Source organism: Molossus molossus, unplaced genomic scaffold (assembly GCF_014108415.1).
Source record: "Molossus molossus isolate mMolMol1 unplaced genomic scaffold, mMolMol1.p scaffold_m16_p_19, whole genome shotgun sequence".
Classification (NCBI taxonomy): domain Eukaryota; kingdom Metazoa; phylum Chordata; class Mammalia; order Chiroptera; family Molossidae; genus Molossus; species Molossus molossus.
Window position 1 is genome coordinate 11496650 of NW_023425354.1, and position 21504 is coordinate 11518153.

The 21504-nt window shown below is 38.8% G+C and overlaps 1 protein-coding gene across 4 annotated transcripts in view; it reads right to left on the reverse strand.

Annotated features, from left to right (window-relative positions):
- Window positions 1-21504, reverse strand: part of HELZ (helicase with zinc finger) — a 164026-nt gene that overhangs the window by 9040 nt on the left and 133482 nt on the right. For all 4 annotated transcript variants that reach the window (XM_036269913.1, XM_036269914.1, XM_036269910.1 and 1 more), the window contains 4 exons: window positions 16293-16372; window positions 11026-11596; window positions 10392-10632; window positions 9033-9549 (listed from right to left, as the gene is read on the reverse strand). In XM_036269913.1, coding sequence (XP_036125806.1) covers window positions 9033-9549; window positions 10392-10632; window positions 11026-11596; window positions 16293-16372 — 1409 coding nt within the window. The remainder of the gene's footprint in view (window positions 1-9032; window positions 9550-10391; window positions 10633-11025; window positions 11597-16292; window positions 16373-21504) is intronic.

Sequence of the window (21504 nt, forward strand, 5' to 3'; positions counted from 1 at the left end):
ACGACCCTTTCATAGGGGTCACCTAAGACCATAGGAAAACACATATTCCTGATGGCGATTCATAACAGTAGCAAAATTACAGTTATGAAGTAGCAACGCAAATAATTTTATGGTTGGGGGTCACCACAACATGAGGAGCTGTATTAAAGGGTCGCGCATCAGGAAGGTTGAGAACCACTGATCTAGAGCAATGCTGTCCAGAAGCCCTTCTTGGGACAACTGAGAAGGTCTGTATCTGCATCATCAGTGAGGTGGCCCCTAGCCAAAGGTGGCTATTGAGCAACTGAAATGTGGCTGGTGGAAATAAGATATTTTATTTTATTGCATTTCACCTCGAATCATACCTAACCCATCAGGAATTCCTGTGGGGTTTACCTACAAATAGATCTTGAATTTATTTTCTTCTCACCATTTCTACTAGCTACATCATAATCCAAGCTACCATCATCTCTTGCCTAGAAAATTAGGACACTCTCTACTATTTCTTTAATATTATTTAAAAATAACGATTTTACAAATAAAATGCATTACCTTAACAGAAAATTAAAAACAACTTAAATGTTATATTAGGTTCATAAGATTCAATCATAGTAATAGAAGCAAAAATATATCTTAAGTTCCAAGACCACAGTATTTTTGTTTTCGGACTTTGTTATTGTTTTCTTGAAAGAAAGGTATATTGAAATGAATGTGACTTTGTAGCAAAGTTCATTAAAATGAATGTAGGTCTAAATAAAGAAAAATACCACTTGAAGTATCTAACAAGCAAGAGTGCTTACAATTTGCAAATAGTGTTGTCCCACCAAGCAATATTATTTTCCTATGTCCAAATACAAAGTACTAAAGGAGATACTAGAATGAATGCAGTATTACATCTAAGATAGAAATGTCAGATTCACTGCTGTGACATTTTGAGCTACTCTGAATCTATCTGGCTCTTGTTTACTCTTCCTGAATATGAAACAGTCAAGTTACCAATTATAGACCACAACGCCTCTTACAAATGAGAAAATGCCAGTTTGAGTAGGAAATAAAGTAGTTCATAGATGTTTCCCTTCAACTCATATAACTATTTGTATTTCCTCTGAGAATCATAATTATCACAATTAAATGTATTTTCCAACTTAAAAAAAAACATAATGCCCAATAATTTTTGTTTTATTTTTAAAGAACATTTACAAATGAAGTATATTAACGTTAATTTTCTGGCATTCAAGTTATCTAAATTAATCATCCAAGCAGTCAAATATTTAGCAGCTAGAACTGGCTAGCTTTTAAGAATCAAGAATTCTAAAATGCACTATCTCCTTCTCTTCTCTGCCACCATCCCCCAAATCCACCCCCAAAAGGAAAATTTCATACAACTGAAGATTTAATTCTTTGGTCCCAAGAACATAATTTGGCTGTTCCCCACATCTGCTTCATGTAACTGCAATTATTTCTCACTTTCTAGGAATGAATCTTACACATGGCATAAAGACCTGAAGAATTGTGTGACACCAGGAACAGCAAAGGACTGGAAGTCAGGAGTCTCGGCTCCACTTTAATTAGTTCCTGCTGAAGCCACAGGTCCTTTTCACATCCCACTGCCTCAGTTTCCTTTAACAAGGGGGACTTAGAATAAAATGATCTTCAAGGCCTCAATCTAATTCCCAAGTTCTAGCTTTTAAAGTCTTCAATAGCCTAGCCAGTGTGGCTCGGTGGATTGAGTATCGTCCCATGGACTGAGAGGTCCCACTGTGATTCCTGGTCAGGGCACATGCCCAGGTTGCAGGCTTGATCCCCAGTAGGGGGCATGCAGGGGGCAGTCAATCGATGTTTCTCTCTCTCATTGGTGTTTCTATGTCTCTCTCCCTTCTTCTCTCTCTATAAAGTCTTCAATAAATCCAAGCCTTTGTCAATGAGAATTTATTTTAACTTTTTATTAAGCTATCCAAACGTACCCTGGCTGGCTTGGCTCAGCAGTTAAAGCATCGGCCCTTGGATCAAAGGGTCGCCAGTTTGATTCCTGGTCAAGGTTGCAGGATGGATCCCCATCCCTGGACTCTCTCACATCCATGTTTCTTTCTCTCTCTCTTTCTCTCTTCCTCCTTCCCTCCCTTCCACTCTATCTAAAAAAATCAATGGAAAAATATCCTATGGTTTTAACAATAAATGAATAAACTATTCAAACACAATCTATCCCCAACTTTAACAATCATCAACAACTTGATGTATTAGTTAAAATAATTCAAGTGTTATGACATACACAAGCCTACTGAAGTTATTTAAATTTTTAAAACTACAGAGCATGCCAACTGACCATAATAAAACACATTCTGAACAAGGAGTTTAAAATTTCAGATTTTTTTTTCTCAGAGAGAAAAATTTCTGTGAAGTGCACTGAAAGACAAGGGCCCCAGCCCGGCCGGTGTGGTTCAGTGGCTGAGTGTCAACCCATGCACCAAGAAGTTGCCAGTTCAATCCCAGTCAGGGCACATGCCCAGGTTGTGGGCCCAAATCCCAGAGGGGAACATGCAGGAGGCAGCCAATGAACGTTCTCACTCATCAATGTTTCTCTCTCTCTCCCCCTCTCCCCTTCCTGTCTCTCTAAAATCAATAAAGAAAAATTATTTAGAAAGAAAGGGGAAAAAAACAACAACAGACAGACAAGGGCCCCAGACACAAAAATTTGGGAAAAAGATCTCTGTCCTGCAAAAGAAAAGTATTTCTGGTAGAGAATACCATTTATATTTCCACCTACACTTCAATCTTGTGGGCCTCTAGGCTATTTAAATATATAAGCTATACTTTTCTTACCTTCTTTTCTTATTTCTCGACTATTTTTTTGTTTCCTATTGTTTTGCCCAGTTCTCAGTTTTCTCATAAAGAGACTATTCTTTCTACATACATCTCTGCCAATCGACTGTTTCTTCACTTTTAGATGGCAATGCTATCAATGATGGTAACCCCGACACTCAGGTCTAATTTAAAATCCTTGGGTCATAAGTAATTTCATTATTTTTTTGCTTAAAAGCTCATCCTACTCTGTCAGAGATCCTTATTCAGGGTTCAACTCCATATATGTTTGTGTGTTTATAGGTATTCTCCATGTTAAACTGTGAAATTGTTATATCGCATGATCATTATTTTTTAAGTCTAGTGTTAATAGTTTTTTCTAAATATCAAAATCTGCTAATATTTGAAAACCCATTTAAGAAGAAAAAACTAAATGACTAAATTCATGTATAAATTTTTTTTTTTTAATCCTCACCCAAGGACATTTTTTCCATTTTTTGTTCAGATAGAGTGGGAGGGAGAGAGAGGAAGAGAGCGAGAGAGAGAGAGAAACATCAACGTGAAAGGGACACATCGAGTGGCTGCCACCCGCACGACCAACCAGGGCCAGGGACAAACTGCAACCGAGGTACATGCCCTTAGCGGGAACTAAACCCAGGTCTCTCTGGACCATAGGCCGACGCTCCAACTGCTCAGCCAAACCAGCCAGGGCCATGTATAAATTTTTTTTTTTTTTTTTTAATCCTCACCCGAGGATATTTTTCCATTTTTTGTACAGATAGAATAGAAGGGAGAGAGAGAGAGAAACATCGACGTGAAGGGACACATCGAGTGGCTGCCACCCGCACGACCAACCAGGGCCGGGGACAAACTGCAACCGAAGTACATGCCCTTAGCGGGAACCGAACCCGGGTCTCTCTGGACCGCAGGCCGACGTTCTAACCGCTGAGCCAAACCGGCCAGGGCGGCCATGTATAAATTTTTAAAAATGGTTGTCAGTTTAAGTAAAAATTCATAATTTGCTTATCACTATCTTATAAGGTACATATATCTCTAATGTATGGGGATTAGCAAGCTATTTCACAAGTATATATATAAATAAATAACTGGGGAAAAGGTTAGCAACTTAATTAACTGGGGCTCTATTTACAATTATACTATCAAAGCTAATCTAAGGAAGAGCTAAATGCTCTAGTGAAAATTCCAAGTCTCATTAACTATGGTGCCAGAAACTTTAATTAAAACAGGAGACCTCATTTAAATGATTAGCTTTGACAATTTAAATGGGAATAGAGGTCTAATTTATTAATCTGTTGATCACTGTCTCTGTTGTGTGCATTAGCAGGTTTATTAGGTGCCATACTTAAGCCATGTCTCTGAGAAGACAGTAGTGTTACCACCTGGTTATGAAACACAAGTCATGAAATGTCACCATCCACTTCTAAAGTCACAATAGGCAGAATATCAACCAGCCAAGATTATGAACTTCAAGCTACATTTGTACAATACTTTGCTCCATAAAAAGGAAGCAGGGGGTGATTAGACAACAGTATTGAAATCAAACTATCAACTAATTTCAAAACTAGAGCTGTTTGAAGAGAAAAAATGAAAATGAATACATGGGTCAAAATTGTCTTTTGTTCAAAAGCCAACATATAGACAAAAATATTTCAAAGCAGATATATCACAGAGGCATACATGGCATTTCCCAGATAAGTAAATGTTGATACACTGAAAGCTGATCAAAATGAGTGGCTTACAAGCATTCCATTTTCAATCCAAAGCCATCACCGCAATAGCACCACTGTAATACCAAACCCTGCAGCTTCATAAACAAATCCTAGACCTTTATAGTGATGTTTTTAAAATGAATTTCCCATTAATTATTTATAAGCACTTTTAATCTACTTCATGGCAAAGCACGTCTTACACAGCAAAACTTCGCTCTGCAACAGTATCAGCATTGCTGGTTCTCTGTTAGATAAAAAGTGTTTAACATGGTAAAATTATGCCTACTTAAGAAAAATGAGGACTTGTCTCTCAAGGTAAGATGACTGGAAACTATCATGAGAAAAAAGAAGGTCCCATTCGTAACCCAAAAGAAGGAAATATCAACCTAAAAGTAAATTTAACCAGAAATGGAAGATGCTCCAGAATTTTAAAGAAGAATATTCAGAAAATAAGAGAGAGAGAGAGGTAGGGAGGGAGGAAAAATTTAAAACACTGAAGTTTGCACTATTTCCTAAATCAGAGATTTAAAATATTTATAAGGACACATGTTCCCCAATTTAAGCTATACATTTAATGTAATTCAAATTAAACCCAAAAAAGGCCTGGCTGGTGTGGTTCAGTGGATTGAGCATTGTCCCATGGACTGAGGGGGTCCCGGTTTGATTCCCGGTCAGGGCACATTCCTGAGATAAGTTGTGGGCTCGATACCCACTGATGTTTTTCTCTCTCGCTCTCTAAAAAAAAAAAATATATATATATATATATATATATATATATAAAATATATATATATATATAAAAAAAAAAATAAAAAAGTGTGTGGTTTTTGGCAGGGGAGGAGGAAGAATTCAAAAGGTATTCTAGATTTCAAGTAGAAAGATCATAGAATAACCCTCCCCCAACGCCAAACACACATGCAGAAATTGGAAGAAAAAACAGTAATAAGGGGGACTTTACACTATCAAATTAGAATATTACAAAACTTTAAAAGTTAAAACAGTGTAATTCTGGCACAGAAACATATAGATAGGTAAGGAGAAAAATATAAAGTCCAGAAACAGATCTCACTATATACTGAAGAATTGCATGTCACTCACAGGTTAGATTATAAGTTATCACATAAAGTGAAAAATCTCATACAGGAAAAAATTACCCAAGACAAGTCCTGGATCATGCCAAAATTAGTAGAAACTGAACTGATGGAAGCTCAGAAACCAAGGACTAACTTTCATTGTTTTCTTTGCATTTCCTCTCCCCCACCTCCACAGCCGTTAGTAGAAATGCAAGGATGATACAGTGCTACTACAAAGAATTAAGTATTTGATAAGAGAGCTATTATCCTATTTAGCGAGTCACAATAATATAATAAAGAGTATGAAGACAACTGGAATGGTCTATAACACAGCCCAGGTAAGGATGGCACCTTCGCCCTTGTCCATCATCACCTCAAGAAAGAAGGAGCAGTGGGAGCCACTGGAGGCACTACTATCAGACACATGCCCAGTTCTCATCCAGGCAGCTCAGGGCCAGCACTTTTGCTGCATTTGATTGAGGAAGGTAATGAAAACTCACAGATTAAGTCTTAAGCATTTAAGTGAGAATACTCTAAAATTTTTAAGTAGCAAAAATGTTGTACAATATGATCAAGATCCCATTTAGGTTGCCTCAACCTAGGGAAAGAAAGTTTCAGAGTGATTAACTGTGCACCACAATTAGAAAAAAAATTGTTTCAAGTTTCCCCAACACACAATCCCCCTCCATTAATCAACCACACACTCATATACATGACTGCTTTGAAAAGCTAAAGGTTACAATAGCAGACTTTGTATAGTGAAATTAGAAATAATTTCTCTAACTTTTACATTTTCCATACTGACCATGTACTTCATTTGTCAAAAGAAAATCAAAATATTATAAAAAAGAAAAAAACATAATATAAAAGACCACCTCCATTCAAGTAAACTGTTACGCTAACATCTACATGTTTTTATCCCACATAAGATTAATCTACCAAGGTTTCTAGCAATAAAAGAATTCACAGTAGGGAGAAAAATAAGACATTTTTCGGTATTGTTAATGTTAAAGAAATTATTTTAAAAGGCTGGAAAAAAACAGCAAGCACATAAATCATTCATTCTGTAAAATGATTTATGCAAAATCATTTTGTACAGCATAACACACAAAAGTTATCTTAAAGCACTGAAAACATCAAAACCTGCAATGTGGTAACAATATTTTCCTTGTCAAGGTATTTTTCAGTGTTGTAAGTTAGTCATCATTTGTGAATCTCATGCCTCAGAAAAAAGGTGACCAAATGCTTCTGGAAAAGCAATTTCACTCTAAGAACCCACTAACAATTGAAGGTACTTATGCATATACTCACAGCTAAACAGCAAAGCAAATGTTAAGAGCTCAAGGGTACAAAGAACTAAGTTCCAAAACTAAGGAACATTTAAATAGATCAATGATTAAAGTACATTAGTCAGTGTTCAGTATTTTTCGTAAAGCACAAAACTTGGTAAGACCTTATAAAAACTTTGGTACGTTGTTTCCCATACACATTATGGATTCAGTGGCAGGTCAAGTCAAAACATCACAAGTGTTATCAGTAAAAATGCTGGAGTAAGGAACTCCAAAGTACATCCTTCCATAAAAGCAATGAAAAAACTGGCAACACTGTCACAATCAACTTTCTTGGAATTTGGGGAACAAAAACTTGCAGCAACCAGTGAAGTACTGAATCAAGAAAACCCAAGAATTTCAGTAAGAACAGTAAGCTTTGTATTTTAACTTACACTAGTCCCATCCCCTAACTCAGTGGTAGCCTTAAGGTCCACCAGTACCAGAAGGGGCAGAATGGGCCTCATTCTCAAAGAATTGCAATTATTTGTTTTGACCTGTCTGGTGGCTTTCAAAAACGAAACAAGACAAAAAAGGCACTTGCCCTGTTCAGTCCAACTCAGCATTCAATCAGTGCTAAAGGGGCCATATCCAAGACATTCACCCACAAATATGTTAGTCACTGCTGCCTGAGGTAATGGGTAACAGTTGGACTGAACAGTAGACTAACCGAAAGCTTCGGAGGAAAAGCTGGGGAGCAAGATGTTTTAGGGAGTAAGGGCTTTGAACAGCTCTGACATATTCCTAGGAATCTAGAAGACCACACAGGTGCTGAAAGACTCAGAGAGCTGGGTGTCTATGCAAATATCAGGGAAAAAAACATACTTGAAGACAAAAGTTGTTATGGGAGAAAAAGGACATTATATAATGGTAAAAAGTCAATCCATCAAGAATATATAACAATTATAAATATATGTAAACCTAACAACAGAGTCCCAAAATACATGAATCATAAACTGACAGAACTGAAAGAAGTAGGAAATTCAACAATAGTTGGAGACTTCAATACCCTACTTTCAATAACAGACATAAAACCTAACAGAAGATCCAAAGGAAACTGAAAATGTGAACAACATAAACCAAATAGATTTAAAGTACTCAACACACAAGAGCCATATACACACTCTTCTTCTCCAGCGCACCTGAAACATTCCCCAGGACAGACCATATGTTGGGCCATGTAAAAAGTCTCAATAAATCTTAAAAGATTAAAGTTATACAAATATGTTCTCCAACCACAATGAAATGAAATTAGAAATCAATAACAAAAATTTGGAACACTCACCCTAGATAAACTCATTTTTCTCTAATTTTGCCAAATGTACCCTAAACATTATAGGTTCTGGCCAGGACAATTAGGCAAGAAAAAGAAAAAAAACTGCATCCAGATTGAAAAGGAAGAACTGTATTTGCAGATGGCAGTATCTTCTATATAAAAAAGTTCCTAAGATAGCCACAAAAAAATCCATTCGAGTTAATAAACAGTTCAGCAAGTTTTTAGAGTCTACATTACAATGATACTGATTTGGAAGCTTTATAACCTGGAATTACTGAGATTTTCATATCAATGATGCTCTTTGGAAATACCTAAGTAGTTTAAGATAAAAATTCAATTTACCTTAAAATGTGTGGTTTAACAGTCAATTCTACGTTAAACACTGCAAATTCTGACATTAAGGAATCAGGGTATTAACTGCCTCCTTCTAAGAAACCACAAGGATGAGTCACAGGAGAAGGAGCACAGAACTTAGAACTGGCCACCATTGGAGAAAGCCAACCTCTATACAACGCTGTAATGAACAAATCTATAATTAACAAATATAACTTAAGCAAAAAGATAAAACCATTTCTCCAGATTAAACAGAACTAAGCTAGCCTCCTCAAGTCAGTCAAAACAACAAGACTCTAAGGGGCTTCATGTTTCAACAGTAATGACCATTCTAAAAAGTCTGAAATATCTCACTAAGGGGTGGGAATTAAAATAAGTTCCAAGAAATGATTAGCTTTAATAGACCATTATATTCAGCAAGATCTGTCTATTATTAAATTAATAAATATTGGTATTTTTCACAATCAACTAATTCCCTCCACCCACCTGAAAAAAATAAAAAGAAAGGCATTTACCTCTTCTAAGCTAGGGAGCGAAGAAGAAGATACTGTTCGAGATGACAATGGGTGAAATGGCTCTTGACCGATAGCATGTTGATGATTCTGTATTTGCACAAAAGGGTTCTGTGGTGGCCTGTGCGGCAATGGAGGTAGGCCATAGGGAAAACCCGGCCCCATTAGGTGATTCTGTTGTAAGTTAGCAAAAGTCCATGCTCCATCAGGTGCCAGGTATTTCAAGGGGGGAGGGGCAAGGTGTTCAGATGGCAACGAGAAAGGTGAGCTGAATATCTGGGGTGGTAGGCGCTGTGGAAATGCTGGGTTGTTGGCTACTTCAACGTCTCTGCTGTTGTCGTTGAAGTTAGAAAAGTGGCTACTGTGGTCTGTACTGGAGGGGGGAGATGGGACTGCTGGTGGGCTCCTAGTCTGAATTTGTCTATATTGCAAAAGTCTTGATTGAGGTGGTGGCATTTCAGCTAGTTCCCGTGCTTCACTTTGATCACGATTAGACAGTTCTCTGAGTAAGTCTTGAAACCTAAATAAAGACGATGAAATGTGAGGAGGAGAAAACAAAAAAAGGCTCCATCACATTAAGGAGAGCTTAGTCAACTACATGTGAAATTTCTGTAAACAAAATCATAATACATAACTAAATCTAACATTACTTAATCTTAAATATAAGTATTAACACCCAACAGATGCTGAACCAAAGACACTAAGTATGTCCAAGTACTTGCTTTCTTCCTTTTCCCTTCGCATTAAAAACAACTGTCCTTGTCTCCACATGCCTCTGAATACTGGCAGCAATAAGAGGTCACCATAATGGTGGACCTTATTCAGAGGGATTAGGAAATACTGCTCAGTACATTTACATGACACTGGCCATAAAAACAAGTCAGGACAGAACACTCATAAATACCTGTAGGTAAAAGGAGGTAGACTTCTGTGCTAGTAGAAAAAAAATTAATAAATGTATCACTTTTAACTTTTAACCACTGATTTACTTCTGTCTTCATTCATTCTTTTTATTACTAATTACATTACTGAGTAGGATAGTATATTTTTCTTTTAGAAGAGACCACACATCGCTTCTCGGCCTTTTGGGTAAAATTAAGTGCAGAAGAGACCACAGAGCAAAGGGCCATGTTAATTGACAGTGCACAGCAGACTGTCCATGCCCAGATTTGCAGAATTACTTCTAAACTGATTCTCTCAGTTTTAGGGTCAATCAACAGAACTGTGTGTATCATGTGCCCAGAAGGCCAGCAGCCAATTTCTTTTTGGGACAATATTACAAATTAAGGCTAAAAGGACAACATTCAAGAATAAAGAGTGGGTGGGTCCTATTTCAGAGGCTGGTTTTAGTTGCTCAAATACCTTGAATCTGTTGTTTCTGCTTCACCTTCGGCACTGCTGGGGAGCTTCCAGTCTGCCCTCACTGGTGGTTGATGTAATCCAATGGGCGGCTGAGGAAGGTGCTGGAGGTGAGGATGAGGATGGTGATGATGTGAGTATGGAATACTGCCCTGACTCAGATAGGCGTGATGCTCATTCCACTGCTGTAACCGCACTTGCTGCTGCCGTAACGTTTCCAGGGCTACACCCCCATGCATACGATCTGCAAAAACATTTGTGAAAAGTTTAAGATGTCATGCATTCAGGTTTCCAGCTAATTTTTTCAAGAGTTTTTACAACCATATTTTCTCCACAAAGACAAAGACATGGCTACAGTTTGGGTTTTGGAGAAAGCAAATGTTTTCTAAATTTGCCAGTAACCAGTTAGGGTAATGATGTTTCTTCCTCAGCAACCTGATCACATAAGCTGGCATTGACTGGACGCTTAATATTATATAGCATTTGGAACTAGATTATGATTATTACACTGATTGATTTTTGCTGGCATTATTTAAAGAAATTAATCAATTCTGATCCACATTAATACTGCAAAGTACATGTCATTTTTAAGTAAATAATCTCTGAATTTGTCACATTCAGCAGTGACAGAACTTACCTAAAGCCTCCCCTATAGGCAAGCCTGGGGGGTTCTCTTCGGTGAAGTTATTCAGATGTGAAGGAAGAATGGGGCTGGGCTGCGCAATGGCTCGCAGGGGACTGTGGCCTTCTTGCAGCATGGGAGCGGGCTGTTGCTCAGAAATCACAGCCTCTGCAGGAGGGGACTGTGGTCGATGAGAAACTGCATTATTGAAAAAAGCACTGTTGGGCCCTGCCTGATAGGCAGGAGAAAGCTGAGGCGGCGGCTGCTGAGGGAGCTGATTCAGCGGGTTTTGCTGCTGGACTACCTGATTTGGTTGGGGTGGCATTTGATTTGGTTGTTCAGGCAAATTATTCTGCTGCTGGTTTAACAAGGCATGCTGCTGCGGAACTGGAAATGGTGGTCTTGGCAGCTGGGGAAGGGGATGAAAATGACGACTGGGGATTGCATACTGTGCATGAGGAGCAGGAAGAGGAAGGTTTATGTGTCTTGGGTTGAGATTATCTTTGCGATGGAATTTGGTATTGGAATAAACAACACCAGGACGTGATTCAGGACTTCTGTTCTGTGGATTTGATTCCAAATCAATCTAGGAAAAAAATAAGAAGTCTTTTTTAATGATGGAAAATCTGAGTCCTTTGGCTCTCCACCTTTTCCCACCCCTAGCACATCTTAAGGATATTATATATTCTTATTAGTAATACCAGGAGTATGAGGCACCCAATGAATCATTTTCTGACAGTCAAATCAAGGAATAAGTATTTTTTAAATTAGGAAAGATGAAACAGATAAACAGTATATTAAATCTGAGTCATAAGAAGAGATATTGCCATTTTATTAGCATATCCACTTTAACGCCTTTAAAAAACATTATTTTTAATTTCACACTTTCTTCCTTGGAAGATAACCATTTATTTCTTTCTGATATAAATCATTAAAATGTGTTCTTTCCTTATCGTTTTATTTAGTTTACATGTCTCTTTCTTCAAACATATCTATATTAATTTTTAAAAACTTGAAGTGAACAAATAATTTATATATCACCTTTGTATAATCAGTTTGGTTGTCAATTTTTGCCATTAGATATTGACATTTATTCCTTCAAGAAATATTTTTTGAGGTCTTACCAGGCATTGTGCCTAGTGTTGGAGATTTTAAAAAGCACTAGGAAGATTTAATCGGTGCCCTCAAGAGCTCAGAGCAACAGGGGTTGCCTGCATACAACCCCGGGCCATTTCCAGCCCAGCAAATAAGTTTTACTGGGACACAGCCTCACTCAATCGTTTGCATCCTGGCTATGGCTGCTTTCTCACTATAATGGCACAGTTGAGTGGTTGTAACAGAAAACATATGACCCATGAAGCCTGAAGATTTACTATCTGGTCTTTTGCAGAACATGTTCGCTAAGCCCTGGCTTAGAGTCCATTGGAGTACAGCAACATGCAAACATAAAATTAGAAGTGCTGGATGAGGAAATGATGAGATCCAAGTGCCTGGGAAAATTAAAAGTGGCTTTACACAAGCTATGGCATTTGTGTTGAATCTTGCACAAAGAGCTGGAATTTTTCGGGGAGGGAAAGACATTCTCGGTAAAGGCAATAACTTATACAAAGATGGAAAGAGGAGAAAAAGTATGGCAGGATTGAGGAGCATGAGAAGTTCTGTGTACAAAGAGCCAAATCTTCACTTGTTTATGTTAATTTTCCCCTTCCTGACAGCAAATGAAAACACAAGAGCCCAGTTACACACGACCTTGAATGATTCAATATTGGGTATGAACACTTTGTTAATCCCATAAACTGTGACAAATTCCAAAGGTCTCTAAACTAGGGAATGCTGCCATCCTAAAACACAAGTCTAATCATAAGTGAAAAATAAAATGTAAGGCAGAAAGGAGCAATTTTTCTTTTTCATCTCTGTCAAAACACTCAATGAGCTGCTTTGCTACATCAATGTCCTTACAAGTTTCAATGTTGAAATAGTCACTGAGGCTTACTTGCCTCATCAAAAGCTCTCAAGTTAGACATGGAACTAGCCACTCACAAGAACACAGAACAAGTAGCTTGTTCCCAAACTGAATCTAGGGTACACCTAGCAAGCAAGCTATGGCCACAGACTATTTCAATGCGCCAGTCAAGCCCCAAGTGCACTCTCTTCTCTAATCACTAACTCGAATGGGCTGCCATTATATTAGGCCAATAAGATTACTAGGTACATACAAATTGTCTAGAAAATAAAATGAGAAGGATGACCTCTCTCTCCCAGTTGGCCCAAGCTGCTGCAATGACTGCTCTTCAAACGTCTCAGAACCTGATTAAGGTCCTTTATAAACAAACATCTTGCCCCATAAATCGTCATCATTTCAATGACTTAAGCTACATTCAGCTGGGATGTACTTTTGCAGACTGTTGATACCGCATACTCTGATTGCATGAGGAAGACCATGATTAGATGTTAAGGCTGTTTGTGGATGAGCCACTGTTTTAATTGGCTCCTTCACTTCTGATTTTGACATGGACAGGAAGCTAGGCCAGTGTCACAGGAATTTAGATCAAGATGTGCTTCTTTATGATACTACAATGGGCTAGGCAGGATAGAGGCCTGTAAGATCTGAAGAAGTCTGAGTCAACTATCATCAGAATTAAATGATCACTTTCCTCCTAATACTGAGTTCCCGACTCAAGGAGAGCTAGGAAGTTTTTTTCTGCAGGACAAAGCATCAGGGTGGAAAAGGAAGTGAAACTTGTCTATCAGGTTGCCTAGTCTCCTAACAGGGAAGGACCATAACAGAAACTTAAGAACAAGGACATGAAACACATGCAGCTATCCTGGCTCCAGTTGGTCTGACAGCACCAAGATTCTTTCACTTGGTTTTGTCCTAAGCTGCCTGAGACTATAACTGCCATTGTACCACCCAAACATGCATGTTCTCCCTACTGTCCTCCCAAACACACAGCACTTCTACTTCCACTGCCGCCGCCCTCCCACTCTGCTGGAGGTTCCCTGGCTGCCTCACTCACACTGCAGCTCCTCCAGTGGACTCCAAGTCCCGCCCAGCTGCTGAGATGGTGCGTGAGAGCTGCTTATGGGACACCAAAAACTGACTACAGAGAGCAGTTGCTTAAAGCAAGGCTGGGGTTGGAGATACAGATTTGGAAGTCATGATCACAGAGAAGGTATTTGAAATTATGGAAATGGACTACTTTGTAGCAAGACACCACAGTATGCAAAGAGAGGTGTGGGACAGTAACAGAACCCTGAAAAACCCCAACTTAAGACTAGAAACAGATGAGCAGGAGGTGGATAGAAACTTATAAAAGGGACAAAAGGTCACATTAGAGTTGTGGAAAACACAAATGTGTGCCACAGAAATAAAAAAGAAACAAGATGGTCAAGATGAAAGAAATTACAGTACCAAACACCAAAGATAACTCAACTAAGACTATAACTAAAGTGTGTTCATAACATTTGGTCCCTTAGAACACAACAGTTTTGGTAAAATGTTGAGGCCTGGCACTAGACTGTGTTGGTTAAGAGGCAAATAAAAAATGAGGTGGGGCCCTGGTTGGTGTGGCTCAGTTGGCTGGGCATCGTCCTATGCACCGAAAGGTAGTTGGTTCAATTTTGGTCAGGGCATATGCCCAGGTTTCAGGCTTGATCCCCAGTAGGGGGCATACAGGAGGTGGCCAATCAATGTTTCACTCCCACATCAATGTTTTTCTCCCTCTCCCTTACTCTGTCTCTCTCTCTCTCATTTTTTTTTTTTTTTTATCCTCACCCGAGGACATTCTTCCATTTTTTGTTCATACAGAGTGGGAGAGAGAGAGAAGGAGAGAGAGAGAGAGAGAGAGAAACATCGATGTGAAGGGACACATCGAGTGGCTGCCACCCGCACGACCAACCAGGGCCGGGGACAAACTGCAACCGAGGCACGCGCCCTTAGCGGGAACCAAACCCGGGCCTCTCGGGACCGCAGGTCGACGCTCTAACCGCTGAGCCAAACTGGCCAGGGCTACTCTGTCTCTCTTAAAAAAAAAAATTATAAAGAAAAAATAGATGAGGTGGGAAGGAGTAATTAGGTAGTAGTGTAAGAAGATGAAGGTCAAAGAAAGTGTCTTTTAAAAAAAAGTTTATCAATCAATTTACTTATGGGCTGAGGAGGAAGAACCAGTAACTAGAATCTGAAAATAAATGAGAAGAAACAAGGTCAGTGAGGTGACCAGGAGGAGAGAGATTAGTTTTAATGGGAACTCCTCCTCTAAGCCTGGTGATAAGGAAGTACGGATGTTCAAGGATGTATAAAAGTGATAAGTCTAAGGTTTAAAGAAACCCTGATGACAGAAGTCTACGGCAAGGTCGTCTCCTGATCACAAGGATAATAGAAGGTGGAAGACAATCAGGCATAAGAATAAGTGCTGAGAAAATTGGGCAGAAAGAGCTAGGTACATGTAAAAGAAATACAGGCAAGCCCTCAGGTTCCTTGAGGTTAGAACACATACATTTTCAGCGGCACTAATTCAGCCAATAATTTGATTCTTCCTAACTGGCTCGTACGCATAGAAGCAGAGAAAGTAGATGAACAAATAGATAAAGAGTTAAGAAATTATACCGTGGGTATAAGGAGAGAACAAGGTGTGGGACTTCAGAAAGTTGTCTTCCTTCCTCTGAGGAAGTTAATTCTTCCTTCTCCTTCACTATACAGCTCCTCCCATTCTAACACAATTTTTTTTTTTTTTATCCTCACCCGAGGACACTTTTCCATTTTGTGTTCAGATAGAGCGGGAGGGAGAGAGAGGAAGAGAAAGAGAGAGAGAAACATCGATGCGAAGGGACACATCGAGTGGCTGCCACCCGCACAACCAACCAGGGCCGGGGACAAACTGCAACCGAGGTACATGCCCTTAGCGGGAACCGAACCCGGGTCTCTCTGTATCGCAGGCCGACGCTCCAACCGCTGAGCCAAACAGGCCAGGGCCTAACACAATTTTTAATGACATATCTATCAGCTATGTCTTCATTTATCATAGAAAGTCTCCAAATTCAAGTCTATCACCAAATTTTACAATTTGAAAAAAGTATATTGATAAGTTAATAATGTAGCCAAAGAAAAGGTGGAGGGAAAGAGGGTAAAATGACCCACCAGACCACTGTGAAACATTAAATCTAAAAAAATACACATAAAAAGTAAATGTTTGTATTTTTTTTTTTTTAATATTAAGACTCCAAGATGATCGATCAGACTAAATCCATTAGAACAATGCAGTCACTAAATACAAGCAGCATACCTGTTTTGATTCTGCAGGCTTTTTCTCTGGTGTTCGAATCTTATTAATTTCAGGTCCAGGATTATTTGTATCACTTTTACCTAAGAAAATATTTTAAAATTCTTATAAATATTTCCAATGGATGTTATATTTCCAATGACTATCCAATATTAGACAAAAGAAATAAAATATTTTAAACATTTTTCACCCATTATTATCAATGTATATTACTGCTTGAGTTTTGCTCTTAAATTTTCAGAGGTAGTTTCTCTGGAAGAAAGAAAACTCATAAATACAGCAAACCTTACTGACAAGGCAAAAGCTTAATAAAGGGATAATCTTAAAACATCAAATAATGCCAAAAACAACTGCAGTCTCCAGGTATTTACAGCCTCATTTTCTTCTTTTTTTAAATCCTCACCTGAGGATATTTTTCCATTTATTTTCAGACAGAGTGGAGGGGGTGGGGAGAGAGAGAGAGAGAAACATCAATGTGAGAGAGACACATCGATTGGTTACCTCCTGCACAAACCCAACCAGGGCTGGGGACTGAACTGCAACCGAAGTACATGCCCTTGACCTGAACTGAACCCGCAACTCTTTGGTCCATGGGCAGATGCTCCAACCAGTGAGCCAAACTGGCCAGGGCCAGCCTCATTTTCTTAAACTAGACATAGAAAAAAAAGACTGGCATGCTTACTTATTTATAAAGGTTCAAAAATTTGGTCATTTATAAATGCAACTAAGCAATATCAAAATAATGTGTCAATCTAATTTAGTGAAGGAATCTAAACTGAATAAATTCTGAAAGGAATACTATTTAAAAGTAACAGATATCAAACTAAATATAAGTGAAAAGTAAATAGAGGAAGCAAAATTAAGGTTTAAAACATCAAAATTATAACAGACAATGCTATTTCATGCATGTGAAAGGCTTTTAATATGTAAGAATTAATTGCTGGAAATTTTAAACTTGAAAAAATCATTGATTTGGGTTCATGTTCAAAAACATTCCTTTAACTCGGCTGGTGTGGCTTAGTGGTTGAGCATAGACCCATGCACCAAGGGGTCGCCAGTTTGATTCCCAGCCAGAGCACATGCCCAGGTTGTGGGCCCGATCCCCAATGGGGGGAATGCAGGAGGCGGCCAATCAATGTTCTCTCTCATTGATGTTTCCATCTCCCCCTACCTCTCCCTCCCTCAGTTTCTCAAATCAATAAAGAAAAAAAAAATTTTTAAAAAGAAACATTCCTTTAGGAATGCAACCAAAACTGTAAAATGAATTATCTAAATGCTAGGATAGCCCTGGCCAGTTTGGCTCAGCGGTTAGAGCGTCGATCTGCGGTACAGAGAGACCCGGGTTCAGTTCCCGCTAAGGGCATGTACCTCGGTTGCAGTTTGTCCCCGGCCCTGGTTGGTCGTGCGGGTGGCGACCACTCGATGTGTCCCTTCACATCGATGTTTCTCTCTCTCTCTTCCTCTCTCTCCCTCCCTCTCTGTCTGAACAAAAAAAATGCAAAAATGTCCTCGGGTGAGGATAAAAATAAATAAATAAATAAATGCTAGGATAGCTTTACTACTAAACTTCAAGAAATAAAAACAACAATGTCTGAGATGAAAATTACACTGGATAAAATTAGCAGCAGATTAGACAATGCAAAAGAAAAATTTACTGAAGCTGAAGGCAGAGCAATAGAAACTATGCAAAATGAAATACAAAAAGAAAAATAAAATTTTTAAATGAAAAAGAACATCTGTGAAGTGTGGGGAAACTTTAAGCAGGCTAATATATGGGTAGAGTTCCTGAAGAAGAGAGGAGGAGATGAGACAGAAGAAAGTATCAAAAGAAATAAAGGGTCAAAATTTTCCAAACCTGATGAAAATTGTAAACCCCCAGATCCAAGAAGCACAACAAACCCCAAACACAAGAAGCATGAAGAAAACTACACCAAGAAATGTTATAATCAAATTACTAAAACCAGCATAAAAGAAACTCTTAAAACAGGAAAAAAAAAGACACATTTCATACAGAAAAAAAAAGATAAGGGTAACATCCTATTTCTCTGAAAATACTCATCACCAGCTGACCTGCATTACAAGGAATATTAAAAGAACTCCTTTGGGCAGAAGAAAAATTGTATCAGATGGAAACATGAATATATAAAAAGAAATTAAAATGACCAGAAATGATGAAATGCTACCTACAAGGGTAATACAAAATATTTTACTTTCTTTTTTTTTTTTTATGGTACATGCACCTAGCAGGAACTGAACCCGGGACTCTCTGGTCCACAGGCCAATGCTCAACTGCTGAGCCAAACTGGCCAGGGCCAAAATATTTTTCTCATTATTTAAAACTCTTGCCCTAGCCGATTTGGCTAAGCGGTTAAAGCATCGGCCCGCAAACCAGAGTCCCAGGTTCAGTTCCCGCTAAGGGCACATATCTTGGTTGCATTTTGTCCCTGGTCCCAGTTGGGGTTGTGGGGGAGGCAGCCAGTTGATGTGTCTCTCTCACATTGATGTTTCTCTCTCTCTCTCTTCCCCCATCTCTTCTTCCCACTCTATCTGAAGACAAATGCAAAAATGTCCTTGGGTTAGGATAGGAAAAAAACAAAACTCTTTAAAAAGATACTTGGATATTTAAGCAAAAACAACAATGTTTGGAGCTTTTAACATATGTAAAAGTAAAATGCATCATAACTATATCATAAAGGCCAGGAGAGAAAAAAATAAAATATTGTAAAATTCTTTTACTGTACATGAAGTGGCAAATATAAATTGGAAACCAGACTGTGATAAATTGAAGATGTGTACTATAAACCCTAAAGAAAATACTAAAATAATAAAATTATAGCTAATAAGCCAACAAAGGAGATTAAACGGAATCATAAAAATTTCCAAATAATCCAAAAGAAAGCAGAGTAAAAGGAAAATGGACAAAAAGAAGACTGGACAAATTAAAAAACAGATAGAACAAGAAGATAAAATAAAAAACTATATCAACAATCACCTTAAGTATAAATGGTCTAATTAACTTAATTAAAAGAAAGAGATTAGTCCCTGGATGAGTGGCTCAGTTGGAGCATCATCCCGTGCACCAAAAGGTTTCGGGTTTAATTCCTCGTCAGGGCACATACCTAGGTTGTGGGTTCAGTACCCAGTCAGGGTGTGTAAGGAAGGCAACAGATTGATATTTCTCTCTCCCTTCCTCTCTCTCTAAAAAAAAAAATCAATGGAAACATATCCTCGGATAAAACTGAAATTTATGGACACAAATAGCAGTGTGGTAGTGAAGGGACCCTAATGTATGGTGACAGAGGATGATTTGACTTGGGGTGGTGGGCACACAGTGCAAAGTACAGATCTAGTATCATAGACATGTACACTTAAAACCTATTTGATCAAGCCTATTAAGCAATGTCACCCCAATAAATTTAATAAAAATAAAAAATAATAAAAATAGCCCTGGCCGGTTTGGCTCAGCAGTTAGTGTCGGCCCATAGATCAGAGAGTCCCAGGTTTGGTTCCCGCTAAAGGCACGTACCTCGGTTGCAGTTTGTCCCCACCCCGGTTGGGGTCATGTGGGTGGCGACCACTCGATGTGTCTCTCTCGCATCAATGTTTCTCTCTCTCTCTTCCTCCCTCTCTCTCTCCCGCTCTATCTGAAGATAAATGCAAAAATGTCCTCAGGTGAGAATTTAAAAAATAAATAAATAAATAAAATAAAAATTAAATTTAAAAAATATTCTCTAGTGAGAATTAAAATAAAAAGTTGTCTTTTTTTTTTTTAAAAAAAAGAGCCTGGTCAGTGTGGCTCAGTGGTTGAGCATCAACCAATGCACCAAGAGGTCACCGGTTTGATTCCTGGTCAGTGCACATGCCCAGCTTATGGGGCTGATCCCCAGTGGGGGGCATGCAGGAGGCAGCCAATCAATGTTCTCTGTCACTGGTGTTTCTATCTCTCTCTCCATCTCCCTCTCTCTCTCTAACATCAATTTAAAAAAAAAAAATTTTTTTTAAAAGAGAAATTATCATATTGGATTAAAAAAAAAAATCAAGAGTCAACTATATGCTATTTAAAATCAACAGTAAAAAAGAACAAACAACTGACACAGGTAACATGAATGAATCTCAAATGCATTAAGCCAAGTGAACAAAGCCAAAACAGAAAATACTACATCCTCTATGATTCCATTTATGACGTACTAGAGTAAAGACAAAAGTCAGGTTAGTGGTTGCCCAGGGCTGGGAGTTGGAGGAGACTTACTACAAAGGGATATGAGGGAACTTTTTGAGGTCATGTAAATATCCTGTATCCTGATTGTGGTGGTAATGAACAACTCCGTATATTTGTTAAAACACAAAAAACTGTACTTTTTTTTTTCTTTCAATCTTCACCCGAGGACATTTGTTTTTGCATTTATCTTGAGATAGAACAGGAGGGAGAAAGACAGAGAGAGAAAAATCGATGTGAGAGAGACATATCAAGTGGTCGCCACCCATATGACCCCAACCGGGGCCGGGGACAAACTGCAACCGAGGTACGTGCCCTTAGCGGGAACCGAACCTGGGCCTCTCTGGTCCGCGGACCGACGCTCCAACTGCTGAGCCAAACTGGCCAGGGCCAATTTACTCTTTTAAAATGTACAGTTTGTGCCCTGGCCGGTTTGGAGCGTCGGTCCGCAGACCAGAGAGGCCCAGGTTCGGTTCCCGCTAAGGGCACGTACCTCGGTTGCAGTTTGTCCCCGGCCCCGGTTGGGGTTGTGCAGGTGGCAACCACTCGATGTGTCCCTTTCACGGTGATGTTTCTTTCTCTCCCGCCCCCCCCCCCCCCATCTGAACAAAAAATGGAAAAAAAATGTCCTTGGTTGAGGGGAAAAAAAAAAGAGTGAGCTGTACTATATATAAATTATACTTCAATAAATATGACTTTAAAAAATATATTGAGTCCTAGCTGGTGTGGCTCAGTTGGTTGGAGCATCATCCCGTACACTGAAAGGTGGCAGGTTCAATTCCCAGTCAGGGCACATACTCAGGTTGCGGGTTCAGCCCTGAGTCAGAGGTATACAGGAGGCAACCAATCGATGTTTCTCTCTCATACCGATGTCTCTCAGTCTCTATCTGTGTCTACCCCCTTCCACTCTCTAAAATCAATTCAAAAAAATGTCCTCGGGTGAAGATTTAAATATATATATATATATTTTTTTTAATTACCCACTATACACATGCACAC